At 41.7% G+C, this 27,937-nt stretch overlaps 2 protein-coding genes across 4 annotated transcripts in view; both read right to left on the bottom strand.

The window, feature by feature from the left end:
• Positions 1-1,636: 1,636 nt before the first annotated feature.
• On the bottom strand, positions 1,637-17,133 carry RNF4 (ring finger protein 4). Of its 3 annotated transcripts, XM_080617649.1 has the most exons (7): positions 17,039-17,133; positions 10,790-10,955; positions 10,187-10,307; positions 8,993-9,079; positions 6,285-6,450; positions 4,591-4,639; positions 1,637-4,252 (listed from the first exon to the last, which is right to left on the bottom strand). In XM_080617649.1, the coding sequence occupies exons 2-7, from the start codon at positions 10,796-10,798 to the stop codon at positions 4,103-4,105; spliced, it is 582 nt and encodes a 193-aa protein (XP_080473775.1). In that variant the 5' UTR covers positions 10,799-10,955; positions 17,039-17,133; the 3' UTR covers positions 1,637-4,102. The 3 variants fall into 3 exon arrangements, with proteins under 3 accessions (XP_080473775.1, XP_080473773.1, XP_080473774.1); XM_080617647.1 differs by lacking the exon at positions 8,993-9,079; XM_080617648.1 differs by lacking the exons at positions 8,993-9,079; positions 17,039-17,133 and adding an exon at positions 12,343-12,421.
• Positions 17,134-20,961: 3,828 nt separating this feature from the next.
• The window catches only part of CFAP99 (cilia and flagella associated protein 99), a gene marked incomplete at both ends in the record, with an annotated part of 49,245 nt that continues 42,269 nt past the window's right edge, over positions 20,962-27,937 (bottom strand). Inside the window, 2 exons of the mRNA XM_080638386.1 lie at positions 20,962-21,129; positions 23,453-23,615. Of these exons, the coding sequence (XP_080494512.1) occupies positions 20,962-21,129; positions 23,453-23,615 (331 nt within the window). The remainder of the gene's footprint in view (positions 21,130-23,452; positions 23,616-27,937) is intronic.

The following is a 27,937-nucleotide window of genomic DNA, read 5'->3' as shown; positions in this document are numbered from 1 at the left end:
GCATTCTGTTGGGCAGCAAGAGAGAAAACCTATTTGACTACAAGGTTTAGGGAAGTGTGCTATTCACTACTTACCTCATCAGAATCATCCAGGGTGATATGGATGACTGCAGATTTGCAGATGGGCCTGGAAGATCTAATGCTTCTTCAAGAGCTTCAAAACAGAATATTCCTGTGCCTGTCCTACAAACTCTCTCAAAGCATTTCTGGAGGTTACCAGAAGCCAACTCATTTTAAGAACTGGGATTGCATTGAGCACTAAAATACTTACAGAGCTCATGGTCTTTCTCGGTCAAAAACCGAGAGAAAGAAGAGGTTCAAGCCCAAAAAAAGAATCCCAATCTTCTTCCAAGCCTACAAGAAGAGAAGGGAGAACATTACCTCTCTGTAATGCTCGTCCTTTTCAAAAGAGCCCCTCTCCAAGGTTCCCATTCCTGACCCGCCACTTTCTGTCCAAAGCTAGAGGGGATGTCCCAGGTTAAATGCCAGATTTCTGGAGTTGGCACCTGCCTCTAATTCTTCACCAAGGAAGAGTTGCAGGCGCTTCAGGCAAGACCTGGCAAGGACACCAACGGACACAGAAACACATCATCTAGAAGCATAAACGGGGAGAGGAGCGGCTGGAGAGGAGCCTTGCAGGAACGGATCTGGGGGTGCTGGTTGACAGCAGCTCAACAGGAGTCAGCAGCTTGCCCTGGCAGGCAAGGGAGCAACCCACGCCCTGGGCTGCATCCAGCACAGCATGACCAGCCGCTCAAGAGAGGGGATTATCCCACTGCCTTCAGTGCTGGCGAAGCCTCCCCTTGAGCTCTGGGCCCTACAGCTTGGGAAGCATGAGCCAGACCCAACACCTACTACCCTTCCCCTCCTATTAGTTTCTCATAGTTTTCAGATTCCTGCTCCCCGTGACTGGGAACGGTGGAAGCAAATCATCTATACTGCCATCCCCCATTACTCCAGAGTCTTTCTGGCCAACTTGAGCCAATTGCTTCACGTTCTCACCTGGCACGTACAGCGCCAAGGCTCAGAGTCTGCTCCCTAGCAGAGAAAGCCGGGAACTGACACTCAGCCTCCTGCATGCGCAGCATCACAGGACTCTGGGCCCTGGCAACCGTAGCATTCCATAACATTCCGTGTCCAACGGCGCCAGTTCTCTTGAGTCCTCTCTGCACGCGCCTGTTGAAAAACTGCAGAAAAGGTGGCCTCTCGCCTTTACAAAGTAAAGCTTCTTCCCAGAAGAGCCCCAACGAGGCCACAAGGACAGGGAACAACAACAGTGTAACCAGAAGCTGCAGAAAGGTTTCAGGCTGCTCTGACCAGGGATCACTAGAAAACATAGACACTCAAGGAGCTCCATCAGCACTGCCCTCAGTCAGAAGAGTACAGTTACTCACACAGCAGCTGCTCAGGGCCACCACAAACCTCTCTTTCTAGGACCACTTACAGAAGACAGATTTCCAGCAGAGCTCCTCCAGGATTTCACGTGGAAACGACCACGCACATGCTCCGGGCAGCACCTCCCTCCCCTTCCCCATGCCAGATACGCCAGAAACAGTAACCCAAAGTTGGGGAAAGTAGGATTTCCCCCCGCCCTTAATCAATAACACATTGGGATTCAAAGAACCAAAACTTCCAGCTCATCAAATCAATACTTTTATTTCCACCTGGTGAAAGAACTGTTTGCCTGCCAGTAGTCCAGTGGACATGGGACAGACAGACATGAATACCATTAAATACAGGAAAAACAAACTATATACAACAAGAAGAGATACATTTACATAACGAAAAAAAATCTTTATATTCCCTGTAATTTCTTGACAGTGTGAATCTTCACTGGAACTCCAATAGCGTGAGGATTCTTCTCGCCCTTCCCACCCCCTCCGAAAGAAAGCCTGTATTGCAATTTGGTCTTTTTCCATGGCTGAGACTTAAAATTCCGGTTTGCGTGGCACAAAATCTGTGGCACTTCACAGGCTACACAAAAGCTAAAACCTTTTCTGTGAAACAGTCTCTAGTTTGTAGTGTCAGATCCATTTATGGCCACACTACCTACAAAGTGGTATTTACATGGAGGGAGTTGTGCAAAGTCATTTTAGGCTACAGCTAGTGCACTTTGAAAGAAGCACAGGGACATGACCACCCTTCATCCCCAGAGCTAACCCACTAAATCCTCTGCTTCTCGTCCCTCTCGTGCAGGAGCACCCAAGGAAAGCTGGTCTTTTCTTCCTCTTTTCTCTGTAAGCTGCCAGCAGCAAGCGGTTGCTGTGGCCCCTAAAGCACCTTGACAGCTGTAACGCTGGGCTGCATCTCTTCCTGCTTACAGTGATAGCTGCAATCTCTAGAGTTGCTCCACCGATTCTCTGCTTTTGGGGACTCAAGCACCAGCACCTTGGAGTCATCACGCTCTCGTAGGACTCTGGCAGGCCTTGCCTGGGGAGCACACAGTAACTAAATGTGTGTAACTTCAGCAATTCCCAGACTGCCACAATGCAGAAACCATGTATTCCAGATAACGACGTTGAGCCAAAGAGATTCCAAACCAGGGTGGGGAAGCTATTGCAGTTCTTAAGCCAGCCGTCATGGAACAAACTCTGTCTGCATGACTACATCCAGAAACTTCTCTAAACGTCCTCAGAAAAAACCAAAACACTCTACTTGTGAGTTGCAGTCTTAAAACACAACTGGAGACAGCTCATTAGAAGAGCTGCTTTCATTGAAGGCTTCCCACAGATCCCTCAGACAGGCGAGCTAAGACACTTCAGATACCAGCATTACCAAAACACATCCTACAGCTGTGCTGCCTGGAGCACAGAATGGTGTTAATCCTGGTTGTCTGGCACAACCAGCTGCCAAAACGTGCCTGAGCTTAATTTTGGAGCCTCTCATGGATGCACGTGTGGATCACAGAATACTGATTTTAGTCATCTCCCCTACATCGAATGATTTGTTTTTATCAGCTCCTGTTTATATCAGCCCTTTGGGGATTTCACATCCCAGCTTGTAGCTTTTACGTAGAACAGGTTTGAAGAAGACATTTCTAACTCAGGCCTGCGGGGAAGAAAGCCAAACTGGCTGTCTGGATAACAATGCAGAAACCTGTGTGTTCCTGCCTTTCGTCAAGAGAAGAATGCTCTCTCCAGGAACATGTCCTTGAGTCCTTTTCTAAAGGCTAAAACCATCGGATGTCACTGTAGCAACTAAAGAGAACAGCCAAGCAATCGCACTGAACTTGAAGCATTGTGCTGGGGACACTTCATATGGTACAAGATATGTGGGTACTTTGAGATTTAGCTGACAAGAGGGCAGCAAACATACATTTGCTTCTTACTCATCACTAGGAAGCTAAGAGACGTCTACGTTCTCCTCAGTTACCAGATAGAGTGCTGTAGAACAGCAATAAACCTAAGGGACCACCTCATCATGTTAGTAGAGAAATTCAGCATTGTGATTCCACTATGGGAACTGTTTCAATTTAAAACATTCCAAGTATATTTTCAAATTGCCCATGCTGCAATTTTTCTACGTACGTTAGATCTCATGGAGTTTGTAAGGGAATCCACGTGTTCAAGCCTTCTGCTTAAAACACCTGACTGCTGGTTAAGAGGGGTGATTTGATTGCATTACCCTTGTTGTCTGTTTAACAGAGACCTCTATTCGGGCAAAGATGGAACAGCAGAAAGCAATATAGTGACAAGCTTCTGGCAGAATAAAAGCAATAGCGCAAGGAATTGGCAAATTGCTTGTCTGTTTTGAACAGTAACTCTTCCATGGCTGTATGCGAGGGCAGGAATAATTTTAAGAGGAAGAAATAAAATATTCAGACCTCTCTTACTTGCGCAAAAATTGGAAGAAAATGCATTTGCTTCCTTTCTGATATAGGCCGCTGGTGTAACTTAGAGCCAGTCCTAAATTTAACATTATAACCAGGGACATTACAAGATGTAGCCTGGACAATAAAAAACCTGTCTATACAAGTACAAGTTATTCTCAAAGAAAAACAGTTTGGATTTGCAGAACCTGCCGCTCTTTAATTCTACAGAACTCTGAACCCATGACATATTTCTCAACATCCCAGTGGAGTCTGTCCTGAGAAAAAGAAGTACTCATATATAAATGGGATGATATTGTCTGTGAGTGAGTTTCTTCCTGCAAGTTGGGCAAGAGTTGGCATTCCTTAGGGAATCACGGAGACATTGACTGCAGAAGACATGGCCACATTTAGTTGACACAATCAGTCGTCCGCTTTGCACAATCTGTAAGAAAAGAAACCACAAGAGGAACCTGGAGTGAAGAATTCTGCTTTGCTGCTCTATTGGTACCAGACAGAGGATTTGGGTGCCTGGAATCAGTACATGGCTGATTAAAGGAACCCAAAGGTCTTTCAGTGCCACCTTGGGAAGTGTTTCTGGCACTACGTGCACCATCAAGAAATGACTTTGACTTCCAAGCCACTTTGACTTTCCCAGCGAGGACTGTACCTCAAGCCAGCTGTCTGCAGCATCCCACAGCACCCAGCACAGATGCTCAGCTCACCAGGCACCCTGGTCTCCCTCCGACAAAAAAGCAGCCTTGACAAGATGCAGATCCTTACCTCCGAGTAGAAATCCATGCAAATTGGACAGCTAACGGTACCAGATGGCCTTGTGGTAGAGAGAACAAAAGCAGAAAGAACACACGCATCCATTAATGTTACCATGCATTGAGGGTCACTGCTACCTAAAATGCCTTGTCATCACCAGACTGCACAGACCAACCATGGTGCATTTCATCTGAAGGTCCCTGTGTGTCTTTCACTCTCTCCATTTGTTGCATGGAATAAGCAGTTAAGGTGCCCCCTCTCTAAAGGAAACTGGGTCTTGCTTCTCATGAGGAGGATGACGCAGTCAGTCCCCCTGCTCTCCTCTTACAAGTAACAGCAGTCTGTAGTACAGTGCAGCACACAGATGGCAGCACTGATCTTCAATGGGTCAGAAAGAAGAGTTTTCTGACAAAAGCATCTAGCTGTCCTTGGGAAACCATTCATTCCAAAACCTGCTTCCTAATCAAATCTGTCATGATAGGAAGCATATTTTCAGATATTTTGTATGTGTCTTTCAGGTATTAAAATCATTTCATGTACGTAAGGTTACATGAATTAACGAACAACAGAACAAAACCTTGTGTTGGGTTTTGGTTTTTATTCTATTGTAAGTCATGTAATTACATTTTAGGTTTGAATTTTTCACATATTAATAAAGCAGAACCCAAAAGCTTGGAAAAATACCTGTTTCTACGGTACATCCCTATTTATGCTTTAGAAAACTAAGGTACCGTTCACATACACATCATTAATTTAATAATCTACGACTTAAAAATTTATAAATGCACTGGTACAATGCACTATGTTTTATGACAGTACAAGCCCTTGACATGGCATATCTAAGGCCTGACATAAAAAATTTTCATACCCAATTTCTCTCCTTCATTGCCTGTTAGTAAAAGCTCAAAGGACATGAGTTTATTAAAAATCTTTATTCCCTCCCCTAACAGTTGAAAAAATAAAATAAACGCAATGTCTGTACCACAATTTTAATGTTCTTCATATTCCCTAGTCAAATGGTCACCTGATCTCATGTAATTAGCCCAATATATGCATCCTTCTCAATATAATGCAGTGCTCCTATAGCAGTTTACTGTTGAATAGTGTCTTTCTTGTCATGGCTGCTATCCTGAACAGTGAGATCTCCACCTTACATGCAAACGTATCAGACCATCATGACATATATGAGACAGAACAAAACGTGCCTATAACAGTATTATGTCCACAACTGCCTTGCAATTATACCTTGGGAAGAATGGCTACTGCCCTGAGAGAAAAAGGCAGTTAATTGGCAGAGTGTGTAAAAAAATGGTGAATAATAGTTTTTACTGAAATTTGCCATTCTGCTGCCTAATGGTCTCATGATAACAAGCCTCATCAACACCAATAAAAATATTTCTATATCTAACATCACTACTAGGGCTCTGCATGAAAAGTAAATGCAATACATTATGAGCCATGGGTTATGACCAATCCCCCTTCCCTGCTATATCCCCACACTCATCTTTAAGGTTGTATGCAAAGTTGCCATCATTTGGTCACTATGCAATATGTGATGAGAAAGAAAAGTTCCCTCACTGACAGAAGGAATTAACTGGAATAAGGCAAGACTTCCCAGATAAGCCAGGCAATAGTAATGTAACTTAGTCCTGTATGCATAAGAAAAGCAAAATTCCGTGTTTGGGTAGGTCATAAAGCATACATACTTTGAACTTGCAGTTTCATCTTCCAGTGGTCCCATTTCTCGAGACAGTTTATGTGTCACATACACATCATTGTCTCTTGTTTCATCTTCATCATCGCTACTTAATACACAGCTGTCTGACTGTCGCTGGCTTCTGAGTCTCAGATTTCTCCTTTGTCCTTGATTCTCTGTAATTTAATTTTATTAAGTTAGACACAGCATAAAATATATAGCCTTGGAGCTATACATGAAGTGCATGATTAAAACCAGTCTGTAACGGTTCACGTTTTAAATGGACCATATTCAGCTGGCTTAAAAACAAACTAGTTTCCTAAATATTATGGTGGAACACCTCCAAACACTGTAAATATTCTGCTGCATATCAACATAAAAAATTTGCTCTATTCACAAACTGCTGAATCATGACCATAGTGATTCTTGGTGTCATAAGTTTCATACAGTTACACTACCTGTGAAGTGATCTCCCCCATAAAGAGAAGCATCCTCTCTTCATTCTTACTAACAGAGAACGCTAGTATACTATCTTGAGAAATTCGGAGAGGACTAAAGTTTCCAAGTTGCATGGCACAGGAGCACATACACAACAAAAAGGCCTGGTGAAACACAACCGTGTCTGGTTCAGAAAGCTTCAGAAGTTATGGAAGAGATGCCTGCATCTAAATATTTAAGTTATAGAGCTGCCGTGGTTCCTCACTGCTCTATCCAGGTATGATTCTAAACTGTTCCTCTCTTTGTCAAAGCTATATACATAAAATCAGTTTCTATAAAATTAATCTTTTTTAGATCAGTACTTGGAAATTAGAATAATGTATTAAGCAGTGTCTTTTCATCATCTTCCTCCTGTGTCAAGAAAACTTGATAATGGAATTATACTGCCCAAGATAAAAGGAGATAAGGTGGTTTTTTTTATTCCCTGGTCTGGAACATGCGAAGGTTAAAGAACTGCTGTTTACTTTTTAACAATCAGAAACCACATGTAATAATTATCTCTGCGACTCCACTTACATGTAAAAATAAATAAGCACTAACTAATCAATCAAAATTACATATATTGCCATAAAATTAAAGTTCCTTCCTGCACAAGTATTCAGGTGTAAAGGATACTTCTTTACACCTGTAACTATTGTAACACCTAAATTATGAAAAAAAAAACCAAACCAACAAACCAAAAAACCCTAAAAAACTACACTTCTTAATACTTATTATCAAATTTGAGGCATGCTACACCAGATAACGAAATTAAGTATTATGACCATCAGTAACTTCCTTTTTAACTTACTTCTTCACAATAAAAGCTAAGAAAAACTTTCAACACTTTCTTATTCAAAGCAGATATGCCAATGATGATTCAGATTATTATCCGCCCTGGCCTTTAAGAACTTCTGTACTTGGAAAACAACAAAACATATTTTCAGCAGCCTTGATGGATTTTCTTTCAGATCCTCTCTACAAGCTCTGTCAGTGACTATTAAGCACAGACTGGATCTATTCACATGATGCTTTAGCACTGTCTTTCGCCTTTTGGAAAAGGCAGTTTCAATCCATGCTGCTCAAGTTCATTGGAAAACACACACACACAAAAGTTAACTTTAGAACAATGCCATTATCAACTGTAAAATGTCAACTCACCTTCAACAATCTTGCATCAATAGATATGGGAAGGAATAGAAAAGAACACAATTAGATTTTGGTGTACACTCCTACTACTACATACAAACACCAGCTAAGCTAAGCAATGCCAACAAAAGCTAAGAATGGTAGGATATCACTCCCTAATTTTGCTGAAGAATATTAATGGTAGTAGTAGATTAGCTGCTGCTCTGAAAACATGAGGGTGCTTCTGCACACACTGCACTTTATGAAGCACCAGAACCCTCCTCCCTGCTCCCCAGTTTCAGTATCCCCTAATTGGATTTAGACCGGAGAAGACTCTTTCCATCTTCCGCCCCCCCACCCCCAACAGGCCAATTGAAGCATGCTATCCACAAATACTTGACATTAGATTAACAGCTGCTGAACTAAAAAACCCAAACCCATTGTTCATTTTGATGAGGATTATATTGTAAAGTGTGAGGCTTTTCCCTTGCAAAGGCTCAGGAACAATTCCAGCAGCAGATACCCCTCCATGTGATTCCTGCTGCTTGCTTCTGGTTTGCAAAGCAGTAGTGGCATCCCAAAACTGAAGTTATAAACTGCACTGTGGACTGGATCAAATGTATTCTAGCTTTAAACACAGAAATAAGAAAAGGATGTGGATTTTCTTTAAGGCTTCTTGGAGTAATAAACTGGTTTGTAGCACAATAACCTACAGTTGCAGCTGGCATATGTGTGATGAGAGAAACTTAAACTAACGCTGCAGCTAAACACTTCATATTTGTAAAGTCACAGACTTACCTCCTTCACTTTTTATGTAAATCATTGGCCCATATCTTTGATTATCTATCAGAGCTTCAACTTTAAATTGCATTTCCTTATATTACCCATCACCGTGTGTTCTGCCTAGGTTCTGAAGCAAAAAGCTGTTTTTGATTACCCTCTTAGTATTTGCAAGTGCGCCTCCAGAGCAGCTTCTGTGTTAACCTATCATACATGGCTCTCATGCACTGACAAGTCAACTTCGACCCTAAAATTTGTCCTTAAATTCCGATTCTGCCAGGAAGTACAATATAAACCCAGTCTGCCTACAAGACTTAGATAAGCATCATCCACTACTTACCACAACAGAATCATTGTGAGTGAGATCAACGACTACAGGATCAGAAGACTCACATGTGAGGTCTACTACTTCTTCACCAGCTTAAAAACAGAACGTTAGAAGCAAGATCAGAGATCACAGAGGAATAAGATCGTCTGCTGCTTCATAACAGTCTGAGGTATGATTCAACCTTGCCCTATTCCTCTTTTCTTCCTAAATGTGACCAAGATTTCAGTCAAGCTTTGCCCTCATGAGCCCTCAGAGTGTTACCACCAGTCTTCTGCAAGTTGCAGTGCAAGAGGAACAGTAGCTGAGGAACAGTAGCTGAACAACTCATACAATTCTATTGTGTGGTAACAGCTTGCAGGAGGCAGATTATCTAACATCTCACACAGGAGAATGTTTATCACACAGTAGAAAAGATTCTCATATAGGATATAATAACTACAGTACCACGCTGTACAAGTTCCTCTCTCATGTCTCTTCCAAACTTTCACAGTCAAATGCACAGCAAAGCTCCATGTAATAACCAGCAGAATAATAGTTAATTTTAATCTTTCCAAGGATTTCAGAACACAATGTAAAATTCCATTTAAGAAGTCAACGAGACTTTTTAGTTTCTGATACTTTTTCTAGGCTTTTTGACCAGAAGCTGCTTCTCCCTTGAGGGACAAGGTGCAACTAATGACAACAGATATTGACAGGTATGCAGCAACAGATTATCCATCTAATGTAGGACAATGTGAATCACACAGAATAAACTAGGAATTCCATAAAATCTAATCATTTTACAGTATCATGCCACAAATCTTCGCTTGAGGGAAGGGGCACCGCTGATGACAAAGACTTGATTACCTCTCTAAAAGCTGGGAGTTCCCCAACTGAGTTTGAGCAGCACTTGAGCACATTTCTTACATAACTCATCTATCAAGAGTGGAGAACGTACTGCATCTCAGTATCAAACTCAGTCAGTTGTCAGTACACTTGCTGTTTGTAGATTCCATAGAATCACAAAATAGTTAGGGCTGAAAGGACCTTAAGATCATCTAGTTCCACCCCCCTGCCATGGGCACTAGACACTTGGTAGAATCCAAGGTTTCCCTTCGCCTCCAAGAAGGGGCCTAGTAACGGGCAAAAAACCAGGTTAAGTGAGACTCCAAGCCTCCAGAAGCTGTTTAGCATCTGACCAAGTGCAAAAGAAAGCTTACCACTTTCTTCAAGCTCTATTGGCTCTGCTTCTGAAGCCATTTCTGCTGTAGAAGCCATTAGCCTGTTTCGCTTCCGAGCTTGCCTGGAATTAACTGCTCCTCCACGGCGCTTGCGCTGACCCTAAGAGAGAACAAAGCCAGAGCATTTTCTTTAGGAGTCATTTCCATGTGACACTCATCTCTGCAGCACCAATGAAAGTGCAGAAGGATACACAAAACCCTCCCTAGAAAGGCTGTCATATGCATCAACTGCCAGGATGGGTCATTCCTACCTGAACACACTGCAGCAAGGAAAAGACATCACCCCAGACCTCTTACCACTTAGGTCACAAAGACAAAACATCTCATGAGGCTTTGTAGTAAAAGAGAAAGACTAGTTCACAGTTGTGCTGGGTTTCTGCTCACACTCTAAGCATTTCTGACCTACTGCTAGCTTCTAGAGAGATTTAAACACTGAAGTATCACAGAAATTTCAGTTACATTAGGTTTTCATAGGCTTGTATTCCTGTGCTTTTACTACAAACTCTTTCAAAGCATTTCTGGAGGTTACTAGAAACAACTCATTTCAAGAACCAGGTTTGCACAGAGTACTAAAATACTTACTGAGCTCATGGCCTTTCTCAATTGAAAATCCAAAGAAAGGAAGAAGTTCAAGTACAAAACAAGAATTGGAAGGAAGCAACAACTATCAATTTCTTTTACTCCTTCAAGTAGCACTCTGTTCAAAAGTGCAGAGCGTTCACTGCCCGAGAACAATGTTCTTCCAAACCTATAAGAAAAGAAGAGAGAAGATTACCTATCTGTAATGCTTGTCCTCATCAATACAGCCTCTCTCCAAGGTTCCCATTCCTGACTCACCACTATCAGTCCAAAGCTAGAGGGAATGCCTTAGATTTGGTAATTGAGCCTCAGACACCTGCAGCTGGGCCTGAATTCTCTGGCATTTTTACCAATTTCTTAAACTAAACAGTAGAATGAGCTAGTTTATTAGCAAACTAGAAAAATACTGAGGAATCTCAATTCACTTTGAAAGCAACCAATTGAGGCAATTTTTGTGTGTCGGCAGGAATCACTGGGAATTGCATCGTAAGTATTCATCTTCAGAAAACAAAAAATTTCAGATAAGCAGTTCTGTTCTATCACCCATGGTCATATTCCTATAGGTGACAGCTGAACACTTCGAGAGGTGTGGAAAGCAAGTAGAGCAAAGACATTTCAGTTTAGAAATACTCACTGATCTGCAAGAGAACACAAGATTACACTACACAGCTACACTGTGGTTAACTGTAGGTGTGTGTGCCCCACCTCACCACACAAGTGAACTGTTAGGCAGGAAGACATGAAGAGTATAAAAGCAGTTAAGAGCAGCTGATGTGGTACCAAAATTCACATCTTTGCTCATGGTACAATTCTTATGTGAACAACACACAATGAGGAGGTTCAGAGCAGACACAGTGGAGGGATCAGGTAAAAAACCCAATTATGTTAAACAAGCACTGCAGAACTGTCTTCACAATACTGACCATCATCTACACTGAAAAGACCAGCACATATACTATTAAACTATTCTTAGATTAAGAAACACTGAGACCATACAGTGGGATAAAATGGAACTGGTACTCAGTCATTACCTTGAGTTAAAGGAAGCCTGACTGACTCTGCCCACCCCCCCCCCCCCAACTTTCTCTCCGTACTTCTTAAATCACTTACTTAAAAGACCCATTAGCACTGAACTGTGACATTATTAAAACAAAACATGCCTAAGAAAAATCCTTATGCTAAATTTGGTACTTTTACTAAGATCAAAGATACACTTACGCACAGTGTTAAGCAATACAATATGCCACTTGAGTTCTTTTTCCTCCCATTTTTTCATTTCAAAACTATCACTGGATTGCAAAAGCTGTAAGCATGAGCCTGCTTTTTTGACTTGGACCATTTGCTATACACTAGATGTAATACCCAGTGATCCCACCACCAGATTCTGGTCACAGTGCATGAAATTTTGAGACCTGTTAAACTTAAATGTCTCTCCCAATATGAGCCTAATTGGTTTTGATATTTTTAAGATTTTTTTTTTTTTTAAATCTAAACTTCTATGTATAGCTTTTCTACAGTTTTTCTTGCAGATGTAAGTAACTACCTTATATTCTCACCTGGTATGCTGAAGACTAAGGCTCTGAATTTGCTATCAGAGAAAGCCGTGAAATGACTTTCAGACTCTGGTTCCTCAATTCAGGACTCACCTACACAACCATTTTCTTAATATTCTGTGTCCAGGTAACGCAAGTTCTCTTGCACACTTCACCCCACTGTTCTTAAGGTCTAGATTTCATTTCGCCATTCTTGGGAAGATCCTATTTTACTCACTTCACTGAATTTTTGGAATAGGGAACAAGAACTCTTAAGCCAAGACCATACCTAATTTTCTACTCATACAAATCCAACCAGAGGCACTATTCTGCAAGCACACTTTCTAGGTGCTCTAGAAGCTCCTCACTCCATACAATTGTTATTCATACGTTTGGAACATTTTGGAAACAAGGCAAAGAAGATGAAGCAAGGAGGACACACAGCAAGGGAGAGAATCTCCCCTAAATCTAGAACATTGGCTCTTTCAAACTAGTTGTTCAAAACCAAGCTAACATCTTCTTCTAACAGCTACAAAACTGAAATCGAAACCAAGTTCTGCAAAACAGTTTTATATACAGAAGGAGAATGAACAAGACTGAGAAACATCTGAGGTATATCAGGAAGTTGTGCCATTAGAGTCTTTCTATGTGTATTTCAACAAGAAAGCCAGGAGACATTTTCCTTGATTCTCCTCAAATATGGATTTGGGGAAAAAAATATACTTGGACACTAAAAAGCTGGGAAATGTTGGTTGGTACACACATCTGAGGAGGATAAAGAAATAAACTTTATATCAGTTGATATACATGTTATTAAATAGAATCTTTAAGAGCAATCTGAAACACTGATGTATCTGCACTGCTGAATACCCACGTCTGACGCATTCACAGATATCACAGGTTTGGATGCAAAGCACCCAGGTTTCATGAGACCTGGTGCTTTTCGGATTTCACACTGCATGCAACCCACTGCAATGATATGCTAACAAAATGTCTTTAGAAAGGGTTAAAAATATGGGGGGAGAAAACACTTGGGATGACTCCAAACATTAAATGTTGCACAGCTTCTCTTTGTCCACAAGTTGCTTAAGTGCCAAAGAAGAGCCATCACAGAAGAAAAAACCTAACAGATTATTTACTTATGATACGTCACAGAGGATCTATTATCAGACCTCAAAGGCAACACAGAACAGAGACATTTCTTGAACTAAGTGATAGAAGCACTACTGCTATTTAGATGGCTTAATTTTCAGAATCTTACAACACTGGCAGTAAGCATTCTTTATACTCAACACTGAGATTATATGCAAGATATAAATATTTTAACTGCTAATGGCTCAAATCTTATCCTCTTCAGAAGCTTCTGAAGAAGAAGAAAGTTGAGAATGGATAATCATAGGGAAGCTCACCACTGTAAAACCACCTTAAAATAAATCATAGGCAGGTTCATTAGTATCAACATAACTCAGGAGAGTCACGTTTACAGAGAAAATCGGACTGCTGGAATTTGTTAAGAGTCTCATGAACCACCAACATTTCTATCTTGTAAGAACAAAACTTTCCTGTGGGGCTATAGATTTCCACATGCTACTGGCTTAACTAGAAGTTAATGACCCAAAGCGTTAGAACAGACAGTAATAATAAAGCAAAGCTGAATTTCTTGAGCACAACACAGATCAAGTTAGTAGTGTTAAGAATGAAGCTAAACAGACAAGTTCAGAGTTTTGCACATTTAGAAACATACTCATCAAGAAGAATTCCTTCAAGATTTTCAAAATCTCAGGACCACTTTAATAATAGGATTTGCTATACAGGACTGGATAGCCCAGATCAAATAAGGTGTATATGCTTCTCCTCCAGCAGTCACAAGACTCTGAAGACTGGGCAATGTATATAGATTTACTGCATCAATCTCCCCCTCCTCAATCCATAAGCATCAACTCCAGCTGAAGCTACAAGTTTATCTATTCCACTGTAGCAAGATGCACTCAGACATCAATTCAAAATTCTAGAATTAAAAGTTTTAAAAGACTTTCTTTTTAATGTGAAAACTTAGCAGATCAAGTCAGCAAGCCAATAAATACTCTGAACTTTTATGGACCTTCTGTTGCATCACTGCAGGATGATAGAGTACCAGGGAAAACACTTCCTCCTTCCTTTCATATGCCAAGCTCTGCACAGGCAGTTACTGTCCCTGACATTTAGCTCTCCCAAGGGCTTAAGTAGTGTAGTCTTCACAACAACATTCCAAGATTTATACTAGCTAACTCACAAGCATTTTAAAGACTGCATTCACCAATCTTCCTCTGTATAGGTAGATATTTGCGAAAAATAAAGTCATTTAAACTAAGAATGTTTACGCTAGGAGTAAAAGAATATTGATGTCCATATTTACCAGTTTAAGTCTCCTGCTATTTTTTTCCTCTATATTTCACTTGAGTTTAGGTTGACCTAATTTAACACGTTTGAATTATAATACAAAATAATGGATTCACTAGAAAACATTACCTGAGAACTTCCCTTACACCACTCTGAAAACAAAGTCTTGGTCTCCCACATGCTCAGCATGAATTAAGAAAAACTAGCTTAAGCAAGAAGTAGCCATTTTTACCATAGAATGATTTGGATTGGAAAGGAACTCAAAGTATCACCCAGTTCCAACTCCCTGCCATGGGCAGGGACATCTTCCACTAGACCAGGTTGTTCTAGGTCCCATCCAACTTGGCCTTGAACACTGCTAGGGATGGGGCAGCCACAGCTTCTCTGGGCAACCTGTGCCAGTGCCTCAGCATTCTCAGAGTGAAGAATTTCTTCCTAATACTTAATCTAAATATACCTCTGTCAGTTTAAAGCCATTCCCCCTTGTCTTACCACTCATGTCCTTGTCAAAAGTCCCTCTCTGGCTTTCCTGTAGGACCCTTTAAGCACCGGAAGCTGCTTCAAGGTCTTTTCAGAGCCTTCTCATCTCCAGGATACAGGTGCATATTGCTGGGTCATGTTGACCTTGTGATCAACCAACACCTCCATGTCTCTCCTCCAGGCTGCTCATGTCTCACTAACACAAATGAGACTTTACTCCATATTCACCCTAAACGTTACAAATACGCTAAAGTAACTACTTGAAGAAAGCAATCAGCCTAAATGTCTGGTGTGTGCAAGGCACAGGTGACAAAGAACAGTATATATAAACTGTATTTGTCAAAGTATGATATGCTATGGCTTTAAGACTTTGCTTCTCATTTCTACTATTTTTTTAGGCCTCTCTCTGCACTCTTAAAAACAGGAAACACAGTATTAAAGATGCAGCAGGTATAAAAAAAAATTCTGTGGTCAGAACACACATGTACCAATCAAAGTGCTAGTCTCAAATTTTTTATCATCACAGGGAGCAATAATCTCCCATTTTACTCTTCCAAAACTTTCCTATCATGTGTATTTCCAGTACCTTTAAAGGCATTCTCCTTTTTTCCAGGTGCACTACAGTAACTTTACTGAAAACAGAACCTGAGTCTATTACATTTTATCCAAATTAGGTCAAGCAGTCCCATACTACAAAAACTTGATGAGAAGCACGATAAAAAGAGGAAAGATATCAAGATAAAGATATACCACCCTGCCTGCTCTAAGCAGTCAGCTACATCTACAGACAAGAAGCCCAAGTTTAAACAAAGAAGCTAACAAAACACCCACAGAATGAAACACACCAAAACTTTTGTTGGGCTACGTCCTATTTCAGAAACAACAATACCAGGTGGAGACTGGCCAGAAGAAAGGCTCCTTGCTGCTTCATGTGCATTAGTTTCTCCGAGAGATCCTACAACTTATTTGCAATAGTCCCAAAATCAGAAGAAAGGAAAAATAAGTTGAATGTTTAAACATCCTGTAATGGAAGTATAGAGGGACGCTGAAGTAGGAGAGCAGCATTTCCTCCACTCCTGCTGTCACACAGAATAGAAGGACAGACTAAACCCCCGCAGCTGCACCCACTGAGTCACTCCTGTTCCTCCAGAGGGACGCCAGAGGCACTTGCCTCTTTCAGCCACTGCAGAACGAACACTCTGTGAACTGCCCTCGCAGTAAATGCAGTTTACGACCCAGCGAGCACAAGAGGCTGGAGCAGCCTGTCCCTGTCCACAGGGACCGGCCAGTCTGCAACGGAACGCGGAGAAGGAAGAGGCCGCCGGCCCCGCTGTCCCTCGACCTCAGAGCTGCTCAGGGCTGGGCAGCGACATTCGCAGGCCTCGAAGCCTCCCGGAACGACGGAAACGGAAAAATACAAGTAATACACTGCCGGGGGTTGCGGGGCGGGGGGGGAGGAACCTGACCCCGGGCTGCGGCGCCCGAGACGGAGCGAGGGCAGGCCGGGAGCAGCGTTGGGGGAACCCCTCATGGCCGCCACCGCCGTGGGCACGGCCGCGCCCAGGGAAAGAGGCTCAGTTCACCGTCCCCGCCCCGGAGAAGGGGGCAGCGCCATCCCGGCCCCACCGCTCAGGGCCCAGCTCCACGCACTGGCGGAAGAAGCTCGATCTCGCCCCTAGCTCCCCTCAGCGCCGGCCAGCCCCTCCCCCATGGCGGCCGGGCGCGGCTCCCTTCCTCCGCTCCCCCCCTCACCTGCCGCCCCGGGTACCCCAGAAGGACAAGGCGGTCCCGGGGGCACCGGTGCCGCTGCAGGGCCCCAGTCCCACCCTCAGCACAGAACCCCTCGGCCTGCAGCACTCACCCTCAGCGCCCGGGCCGGCAGTGGTGTAGGGCAACACCCGCCCCCGCTCCCCGGCCATTGGGAGGAGCTGGATGCCGCGGCTCGTTGAGTGGCTCCCAAGCACGTCAATTAGGAAGGGGAGAGGAGCGCGGCCCCCCCTCTTATCCGGCCCCTGAGCTTGCTGGGAGTTGTAGTTTCGCGGGTGGGTGGGGGCGGAGCGGGCGCGCGGCCTATGTGGCTGGGTGGCAATCCCCTCAGGGAGGGGCGCCTGGCCTGAGGTGGGCTGGACGTCATTGGAAGGTGCTTCAGGGCTCCGGGGTTAGTTTGGCCCTGACGGACCCTGCAAGGGGCGGCTGAGGCAGGACAGGACTTTTGCTGTGTTCTACAATGCTGTTGTTCGGAGGGTGGGGTGTGAGATAGCGAGCTTCGGTCCATCTGCTGGAATTGTTTCCAAAGCACTGAGCAAAATTCATCAGAATCTTCGGCTTGGAAGATCGTGACCTGTTGCCTGTGTTATAATTAGTCCAGCTCCTCCATGCAACTCGTTATAAACACTTAAGAGGTGATTTGACACCTTCACCTCACCATCGAGAAGGGCTTTTTTTCCCAGCTGCCTTAGTGCAAGAATCATCTTGGCCTTTCTGGATGTTCCTGCCCTGTGCCCAAGTGCTTGACTGTAGATAAACTCATAGCTTTTCCTGGGGATTTTTTCTTGCCTTCTCTTATGGATGAACAGCACTCAAGATTTGTAGTAGGTTTGTTGGGGTTTTTTTGCTCGCCATTCCAACATAACCATCTCTGCGTCTTTGTATTCATGTATGTAACAAAATACCTGTGCTGTCTAGGGCAGATCGGATCATCAGGAAGTCACTGAACATGGGCTTTGCCCCAGAACAAGGGCTGATTTGAAAGAAGGAGCCAAGTGCTACCCAGCAGTGACTGTGTTACACGAGGGGTGAGCACCCTGTGTCTGGTGCTCATCACAGGGCTGAAACCCCTTATCTTCCTCAGGTAATCTGGGCCTCCTCACATCTCCTTATATCTCCTTACATCGTAGTTACATGTGAAAGCTTTTGCTGTCTGGCCATTTACACTGAAATAGGAGACCTCTGGAATGTGCAGGTTTTTGCACTAGAAGGGTTTTCTAATGAGTTACTAAGATCAGACAGGTTAAACCCTCTGATTTTGTAAGTCTGTTTTGTTAGGTGATTTAAGAGTCAGCCTTGTTCACTTCTGCTCATCTTCTTGGCTGCGAATAGTGTTGACAAATGTGTAAATGAATGAATCATGTGTTATTTACCTGTGCTTCTGCAAAGCGTGATGAGTGTAAAGGCATTGCTGACTCAATTATCATGCAATAACCACAGACACCAGCTGAGGCAGCAGTGTGAATGCAGTTCTCTTGGCTCCAATAGCATTACAACTGCTTTTGTAATATTATGCTAACAAGTCCTACCAGACCTTTGCCAACTCTGCATTGGATCACCTCAGGTTTCTGTATAACACATTGCTGGAACAGAAATACTAGAGAAGATGCTCTAGTGGCCAGGGGTGGAGTGGTTGTGGGTAGGATCTGCTGCCTCCAACATCATGTTATCCACATTTGTCAGGAGGAATGTGGTCTTTTTAATGTTATGGTGTGTATTCTGTTGCAAGACCTGCCATCACTGAAAAATCAATAGGCTGTATTGACATAGAAATATCAATATAGGGATATATTGTTTTTTTCCTAAAAGACTCACATTCTTTTACGTTCCTCAGAACACTGATTCTGAAGATGACTTTATGCATTAGATCCTAAAGTAGCAATAGGCTACGGCTGGATTATTGAGATTCCTTTATTCCTCAGTCCTTTCTTTTGAGAGCAGGGAAAATACGGAGAAGGAAATCGTTGTGAATCAGCTTGATTGCAGTTCAGTAAGAATTTTGAAAACTGGTTCCATCATCAGAGGGGAAGAGGCATGCAGTATGATGGGGTTGCGACATTTCCATGTTACCTACCTAAATACACCTGCCTATCTATTTTCTTAATGATTGGGGTTTTTCTAAAATCTCTAAATGCCAGGCACACAATAAAGTTTAAGAGGAACTATTTGGCGATGCAGCATCCCAGGTCATGACTGTCATCCCTGTTAATTGCTAGCTTCTAGAAAACAGGTGTTACAACCACCACTTGGCTTTGTTGTTCTGGAATACAATGCAGCAGTATGCTGAACAACCACAAAGGAAGATAAACTCCCTGCCACCAAGAGTTTATTGATTTAAGCTATTACAATCCCCTACTAGATGCTGGGTTGTAGTTCCCTCTTCTCTGTAGTTCTCTTGCTGTGCTTCTTTCTTTTCTCTCTCCTGTGTTCTTTAACTCCTCCTATGAAACATAAGCCCTACGTTGCATTTACTTTGATTAAAATATACAGCACGTTATCAGCTTGCAGATTGTGGAAGTAATCTTCACAGCTAGATGGCAACAAAAGAATTCCATTAGACTTCCTTTAGTAAAAAGTGAGAATTACATTTCTCACTATTGTAAGAGCATTAAAAGCAGCTGCCCAACTAATGTCAGTGACACTTTCCTTCAATTTAAATATTTGCAATAGCCATAGTTAAACACCTAGTAACTGGCATTGAGATAAAACAGAAATATATCATATAGTCATACTGCTGTGCAGATATTAATTTGGATTTATATCCTTCTTGGCTTGGTGCCTAGAGGAAGTTTTGTGATTTAAAGGCTGTTTTACACAATTTAGAAATTGTGTAGAGGGCAAATTATCTTTTAGGTGAGTAACAGAATTTTGACTTTTTCTGGAAGCAGCTCCCTAAAGAGATCAAACAATGTTCTCTTTCCACTTTTAAAGTCTGCAGTGATTCACATCCGCGATGGTGCTCTTTCTGGGTGACTGAACCTAGACTCTGGCTCCTGGAGGCTATTACATCATCTAAACCTTCTAAACAGTTCTTTTCTCATCCTCTAAAATCAGTGTTGAAACTGGTGATCCTCTTAGAATCATAGAATAGTTTGGGTCGGAAAGGACCTTAAGATCATCTAGTTCCAACCCCCCTGCCATGGGCAGGGACACCCCACACTAAACCATGTCACCCAAGGCCTCATCCAACCTGGCCTTGAACACCGCCAAGGATGGAGCATTCACAACCTCCCTGGGCAACCCATTCCAGTGCCTCACCACCCTCTCAGTAAAGAATTTCTTCCTTATATCCAATCTAAACTTCCCCTGTTTAAGTTTGAACCCGTTACCCCTTGTCCTGTCACTACAGTCCCTAATGAAGAGTCCATCCCTAGCATCCTTGTAGGCCCCCTTCAGATACTGGAAGGCTGCTATGAGGTCTCCACGCAGCCTTCTCTTCTCCAGGCTGAACAGCCCCAACTTTCTCAGCCTGTCTTCGTACGGGAGGTGCTTCAGTCCCCTGATCATCCTTGTGGCCCTCCTCTGGACTTGTTCCAACAGTTTCATGTCCTTTTTATGTTGAGGACACCAGAACTGCAGTTACTGTCCTGTTAGAAGACTTGTGAGGAACTTCAGCTGACCATACCTTCTGAAGGAAGCATATGTAAGCAAATGTTGCTTGGGTTTTGCCCTCATTTTTATTCTTTCAAAACATGAGCATAGCAAACTCCATGGCACAGAATACGATGATAACAGAAATACAGATCTCAGCATTCTTACCCAGGTATTTGCCATTCTGCTGTACAAGCCGTAATGGTAAGGTTTTGGTTTCTTAAAGCTTTTGATTCTAACAATAAAAAAGGGTATCATTATAGCATAAAAATAAAATTCTATTACAAAAAAAGAATGCATTTTTATTCTATTGTGCCTGTATGACCCAAATTTTTTACCACACTAAAAAAGTGAAATAAAGAGTAAAATTCAACCTTGTAGTAAACAGGCACACAGGTAGATTTCCGGCAGGCCTGAATTTGTATTTTATTTTACGTCAGAGTGCAATATACAGACTTTGGCTCTACTTCTTGCTTCCTCATAGGCAGACATTTTCTGAGCTGTTTCTCTGGCCATGAAGCCATGCTGAAAGATCTTGAACTGTCTTTCCCGACTGTCTTCCAGTTCATTCCAATGGTTCCATTGGAAAGTATCCTGCAGAGGAGAGACACAGATTATCAGACTGCAGATAATACAGTAGTTCTTTGTGGACGATACCGTACTAGACTAAATAAACTCTTCAGAGTTTATTTGCTAACCTGATTGGGAGACTTGTCAACATCAAACTGTGCATGATGAACAGAAAGGTAACTCAGGTGGGTTGCCAGATCAAGATGAATTAAACACAGCTGCAACTCCCCACAAAATGTTAAGATAAAACTACATCTGGATGGTTTGCTTCAGTGCTGCTACCTTACATTCTTTGTTTGCCAGCAGTTTATTCTTGAAGCCATAAATGAACAGTTGCACAAATCCTATCAAATTCTAGTGGTTTGCTGATCCAAAACCTGGGTTCACAAGGGAGCATTCCTGCAAAAGCTCAGAACAAACAGAAAACTGCTGCTTTTTTAATCTGATTCTCTATTTAAAATGGTAGAATTTTTTTTTTTCCATTAATGGTAGTTTTTCTTATGTTTAGTTTTCCAAATTGCGATAGAAATTCTGTTTTATTAAGAATAGAATAGTGATTTGTAAATAAACTTTGCCTTGACTTACATCAGCACAAACTAATTGGACCCAAAGGGCCCCCACAAATGTTACAAAAGCCACAATCTGGAACATTATTACAAGCGGTTAGTGTAACTTCTTTTTTCTCAACTAACTGAGGAACCTACACAGCAGCAGTACAAACTGAATGCCAGATAACTACTGCATTATAACTAAGGGAGGAATTTTGTCCTATAGTCACACTAACACCTTTTTCAGCAAAATGCAGTTCAAGCACAATAAAGATGCAGCTGAACATATTTGATCAGAATTGAGCTACTTTCCTGTAGTAATATTCGATACTACTTTTATGTAGTAACATATCTGACCAGAATTGAGCTACTTTCCTGTAGTAACATTTGGATAGGGTCATGCAGAGTGGAACAGCAGTGATCTAATATACACCAAAACAGTTAAATAATTCATGGTAACCCTGAATTTTTTTCTTTTCTTCTTTTCCAGATGTCTTAACATTTGAGCAGAACATAAACAAAACCACTGTGACAGCTTAAGAGACTTACTGTGTAAATTTAGCTCAAGAAACAACTTTCAAACCCTGGCTTTTTTGCTCAATCATATGACACCACAGTACACATACAGACCCACATCAGGTAGTTAAAAGTTCTAGTTGTGAACTTATGATTTCTCTTTGTTTATTAAGAAAAAATGTCTCACAATTGTAATTATATGGCTGCTTTCCTTTGAACTCTGCATTTTTGCTTCTACTTTACTGTGGACTCCATTCAGCAAACTGTTTAAGCATGTGTTCAAAACCTCAGTTCAGAAAACGATCCCAATTTAGGAAATGCCTTCTTCAGGTAGGTCATTGCTTTGCTAAAAGGAATAGACCTAGTTGTCTGTAGAAGCACCTACATGTTTTACTTGCCTGAAATGGGCATTCTGAAGGCAGCAAACATTGATACTCTGAAAGATTGCTCTATTTTGTTTTTTAAAACTATATACACTTGAAAAACACAGTTTTTCTCTTCATTGAATTCAGCTTCATGTAAATTTCTCACAAAATAGGTAGAGATCTATTCTTAGCAGATTGGGAGATTTAGTTCTATTTTTAGATTGAGCTATTACAGCTTTTAAAAAGTGATCCCATCATAGAATCATAAAATAGTTAGGGTTGGAAAGGACCTTAAGATCATCTAGTTCCCTGCAGCATTCCACATGCTGTGTTACACTACTTGTATATGAACCACTTCTCAATGTTAGGCATGCCTGAGGTGGTGGCTGAGATGGCAGCAGAAGCACTAGTTCCTCACCACTTTAGACACTTGCCAAGGAAACTCAACCACTGTGAACCAGCATAAAGCCTACAGGCCTATTAGTGCTTCCATATGACAACATGGGACCACACTGAGGTGAAACACATGGGAATGACCAACTCTTAATATGCCTTGGGCGAGACAGGGGGAGAGCATCCCAGTTTGGTGTAATGGGATGTGTGTGATAGGAAGCTGAGAAAGACAGGAGTTAAAATGGGAGGTAAGATGCTGTTTTGATGGAATGAGAGTGTATGGAAATAAGAGTGGGAAGCTAGGTGTCGCACAGATGAGCACTGTGGTAGCAGATTGTGTGACAAGAAGGGGAGGTCAAGGCCATGGTTTGGAGAAATGGTGCCTATGCAGGACACAGGGTGTTGCTGTTGCCAGTCATCTATGGCACCATCTGCCTCTGCCCCCCTTGCCAGTGCTGGCAGGTGAACAAAGGTCTGTGAACAGCAGGTCTATTGCAGAGCTTTTCTCCTTATGTAACTCCAGACCTTCCTTGATGCGATGCTGCTTTTCTGGGGGGTAATCATTGAGAGTCCTTCTTGCTTTTTACGCTCCAGTTTTTTTTCTACAATCCTCTTCTGCAGGTTTAAAATGCGCTCATCTTTCACAGGCCTTTCACCAGAATGGGGCTTTCTTTTCTCTTCGTCTTTCCTGCAAAAACAAAAAGAAGCAGTGAGAGGGAAAAGTAGTATCAAACTACAAAATAAAATCATCTGAGCATATACCCTGATAATAATATATTTGCTCTTGCTTCTGGGACTCAAAACAGGTTTAAATCATGTAACTTGAATGTGATATTCACAACTTGCTTCTTGTTTACAGAACAGCATTACTAAACAGTATAGAGTAATTTCTTCCCACGGGATGCCATGATGACAATATCTCAAGTATTTCAAGCCTGACATGACATTCTTTACAAAAAACATGTGCAAAACTTGTGATAATACTTCAGCTTTTTGCTTGTGAGAGCTACGAAGTTTTCCTTATATGATCATTAATATTAATCTCAAATACTATATTACTTGGCAAATGAAAGATATTCTCTCCTGTGTAATCTGAATGCCCAGATTCAGAATCAATGGGATAGTGATGTATTCATTCAGATTAGTTGGTCTAGGTCATCATAAATTGATAGCACCATGTGCAGCATAAAATTAAGGCATAAGAGAGAGGTTATTGGATAGTCTTCCTTTTTCCTTTTATTGTAGCTACTTTCCTGTCCTTGAGTTTACATTTTATCTGTTCTTGATTACTTTCACTCAAGTGGCACCATTTACTCACAGTTTCTTCATACAGGTTACACCACATTACATAGTGATTCACTTAACGTCTGACTTCCTCTTTTATTCAACACTGCCCTTGAATTTGGCTTAGTATGATCAACCTATAGTATTAATATTATGTCATGAGCAGATGTGATTCTTTGGCCAAATTCAGAGCTAAAGGAAGTGTTAGATCTACCAAAGAAAGTAGTAACACCTTAATAGTTAGTAACAGAATCTCTTCCCTTATCTCTTGGGTCTTACATCGCACTGTTTTCAGTAAAAGGCACATTTTTCTCAAGGAGCTGGAGGAAGGGGAAGAAGAAAGTTCCTTCTGGTGCTAAACCCACCAGTTTGCCTTAAAAAGTTACTGTATCTAGATTCCAGGGATCCAAACACTTCATTCATCTTGGGAGATCAGGAACTGGATGGATTTGTTCCATGTTAGTTACATTCTGAAACGTGATGTGACTGTGAAATCTAAGTAAGGGCATAGTTTAGCTCAGCTTGTCATTTCCAATTTCTTTCCTGAGACATTTTATGAACCTTTCTGCTGCTTGTGTCATGCTGTCTGGTTAGCATAACACTTCCTTATCTTCCTTAATACTCTGATATATTCTGCTACACTGAGCTCAATTTTTAACACTATTCTGTAAACGTAAAAATTATGCACTATCACTTAACCTAATTGAGAACATGGTTTATTTCTGTTTGCATTGTAACAAGGCATTGTATTCCAAGGGATATAGGAGAATGTAACAATCAGGTTTTATGTAAATAAATGATGATTAGATATTTTCAGTGGGAATAAGCAATAAAACCTTTCCTTACATGCAAATCCAGATTCTTGTAAATACAATTACAGGAAATAGAGCAAGAGGTTTAACATCATAAAGCAGCAACAGCTGCTTCTGAATTAACATGATAAATAGTCACTTATCCTCAGAGTAATATTCAGTCCTCTTCTACATGAAGTCATGTGCCAGTCATCTACACTATTCCCCAAAGCTGCCAATCCCATAGATTTGCAGCTGCCACATCATAACAGAAACCAAAGAGAGGAAGGAATGAAAAAAGAAACGTCAAAATTCTTTTTTTCTGTGATGGTCAGCTGAGAATTTTAAGGACTCAGGATAGAAGCAGCTCTGTCACCCCACATCATGTATTGGCTAAGGAAGTCAGGTAACAGCCAGTCAGAATGGGGTTAGAAAAACCTTCTCCAGATTCAATAGAAAATTATGTGATAATTTATAAAAAAAATATGCAGAAACCATTTTAATTTTACTTTTAAGTTCATTTACCAGCTACTAGTATTGAATGAGTACTTTGAATGAAAACCAGTAGTCTTTAAGAATCGTACTAGTTCCTCGTTCCTAAGATGTAATGTTGCATCTTTGGTCCAAAAGAGACTTTGTTAATTTCCTTTTATTTTGGTCTCAGGTAGGAGTTGTCTGTCCCTTTGCAAGTTTGCCATAATTAAAAAATATTTCCCTACCAAAGACACTAAAAAACAGGTAATAGTTTTGAAGTCCGTATGTATTTGAAATGGCTTAGCAAACTCTAGTTTTTTCTTAGTGCCCTTGTCAGAAACTACTTTTTAGTGTTAAGGAATTAGATGAGATTCTTGAATGTGCTTATGGAAGTTTGTAGTAGTGTGGGGTGTATGTATAAACTACTTAGAGGATGAAAAGTACGGGGTTAATGAAAGATTTAACAGAATATGGACATGAAAGCAAACAATGAAGATTTATCTACTATCTGTTTTTCATTCTCTATTCACTTTCTGTGCATACAGTCAATGGAAGAAAGATTTGGGCTTACTGAGATGAAGTACAGAATAATTCCATCAGTGATGGGTAAAATGGAAGTGCCTTCCTGTTTAAAATAATATTCCAGGCATCATAAACTGCAAGTCACATCCCGTATTTGTTGTCTCAACAATTTCCTTAGTAAATATAATGAACTTTAAAAATAAATAAGTTTTGGACAGTCCAGCATCTTTTTACCTACATATCCCTTGTAATTATTTAACTATCTGCCTTTTAGCATGTGGCCAAATGGACTGTAGGTCCAGTAGGCCATCTGACTTATAACTGAAGCAGCAGCAGCAATTCAGCATGAAAGGTTTTCCTTTCCAAGTGAAAACACTTGGAACACTTGGATTAGGTCTTCTCAGCTGTGTTTACAAAATGCAGAATACGAAGATTTGCACAGAGGATTCCTCCTGAAGACTACATTTTGCCCTTCATTTATATTTTCAAACTCCATCTGTACATCAGAAGTGTAAGGAGACAGCTCTTAACTGACTCAGTACTCATAGGAGATGGAGTGAAAATGGCTACTTGATCATTCTAGGCACCACAGTATCAACTTAAGCAGCTAGGACTGTATTTATAAGATCACCTTATAAAATGGAGTCTTGTGCAATAAATACAAATATATTTTTAAAAGCAGAAGTAAGATTGCCTTATAATGCAATAAACCTTGGAGTTTTTAATTTCCTCATATGCTCAGTCCCAGTGATTGAGGCTGTGTCCCAGTGATTGAGGCTGTTTGTACTTCACAGTACTTTGCCTTTTTCCTGTCCTGCACTGTTTAATTCTTAGGTATTGCAGTGAGGAAAATTAATGTATCTAACTGTTAACAGTTCACTGTTAAGGGAGTCATTATTTTGACATTTAAACACACTACACTATTAGACTGATTACTGTTTTGTACTAATATGAGGGTTTTAACCACCCAAAATCTGACTCCCTTCCAAAACAATTAAGTTATTAAGCCTTTAATTTTAGGTGACAAAGTGATTGTTATTCATAATAGTGTTTTCCTCATTTGAAATAAAGATTATGAAGCTGTATAATCAGAGTTCATTCACAGAATCACAGGATGGTTGAGGCTGAAACAGACTTCTGGAGCTCATCTTGTTTACTCCCCCCTGCTCAAGCGGGGCCACCTAGAGCTGGTTGCCCATGACCATGTCCAGGTGGCCTTTGAATATCTCCAGGGGTGGAGACTCCACAGCCTTTCTGGGCAGCCTGTGCCGGTGCTTGGTTACCCTCACAGTAACAAATGTTTTTCAATATCTGAAGCAACAGCCACACATAGGGATAGCATGGCACATGTTCCCCCTGTTATATCTTCCCACCTCCATGTGCTGTCTGCCCCCTCCTTCCCTCAGTTGCGTGCTGCATCACAGGGCTGTGCTGCCCTGGTGTCTTACGGGTTTTGGAGGTTGTGCCTCCATTCTCCCCTCCTCACCTAGAAGGCCTCTGACCCCCTAAGTCAGATCTGGATACTCCAGGGAACACCTGCTTTAGGGAGCTTGTTCTACTTGGAAAGGACCATCACAACCATTCATCCATAACCCTCCCTTCTGCTTGTTCTCCTTTTCATAGCCAGCCTTCTGCCTTGTCCTCCTGGCATGGCTTCCCTCACACTATTTCCACCCCTCCCCAGTTCAGGCCAAGTGCAAGGTGTATGGTCAGTGTCCCTTGTCAGGAGGGCTTTGAGCACTGGCAGTGGCAGGGAGAGAAGCTAATGCTTTGCCACCTTGGCAAACACACCATCGTTTGTAAGCCATTGCTGAGACCCCAGCATTCTACACCATTATCACAGCATGAGATGGGAATATGGTAAACATCTGTGTTGGTGGGAGTCTGTATATCTTCCTCATACACAAGCAAGTCAAGGAGTATTAGTGTCAGTTCAGAC

This window comes from Psittacula echo (genome assembly GCF_963264785.1).
Source record: "Psittacula echo genome assembly, chromosome: 1".
NCBI classification, from domain to species: Eukaryota; Metazoa; Chordata; class Aves; order Psittaciformes; family Psittacidae; genus Psittacula; species Psittacula echo.
Note: the sequence above shows the minus strand (reverse complement) of the source record. Positions and strands in the feature narration are given on the sequence as shown.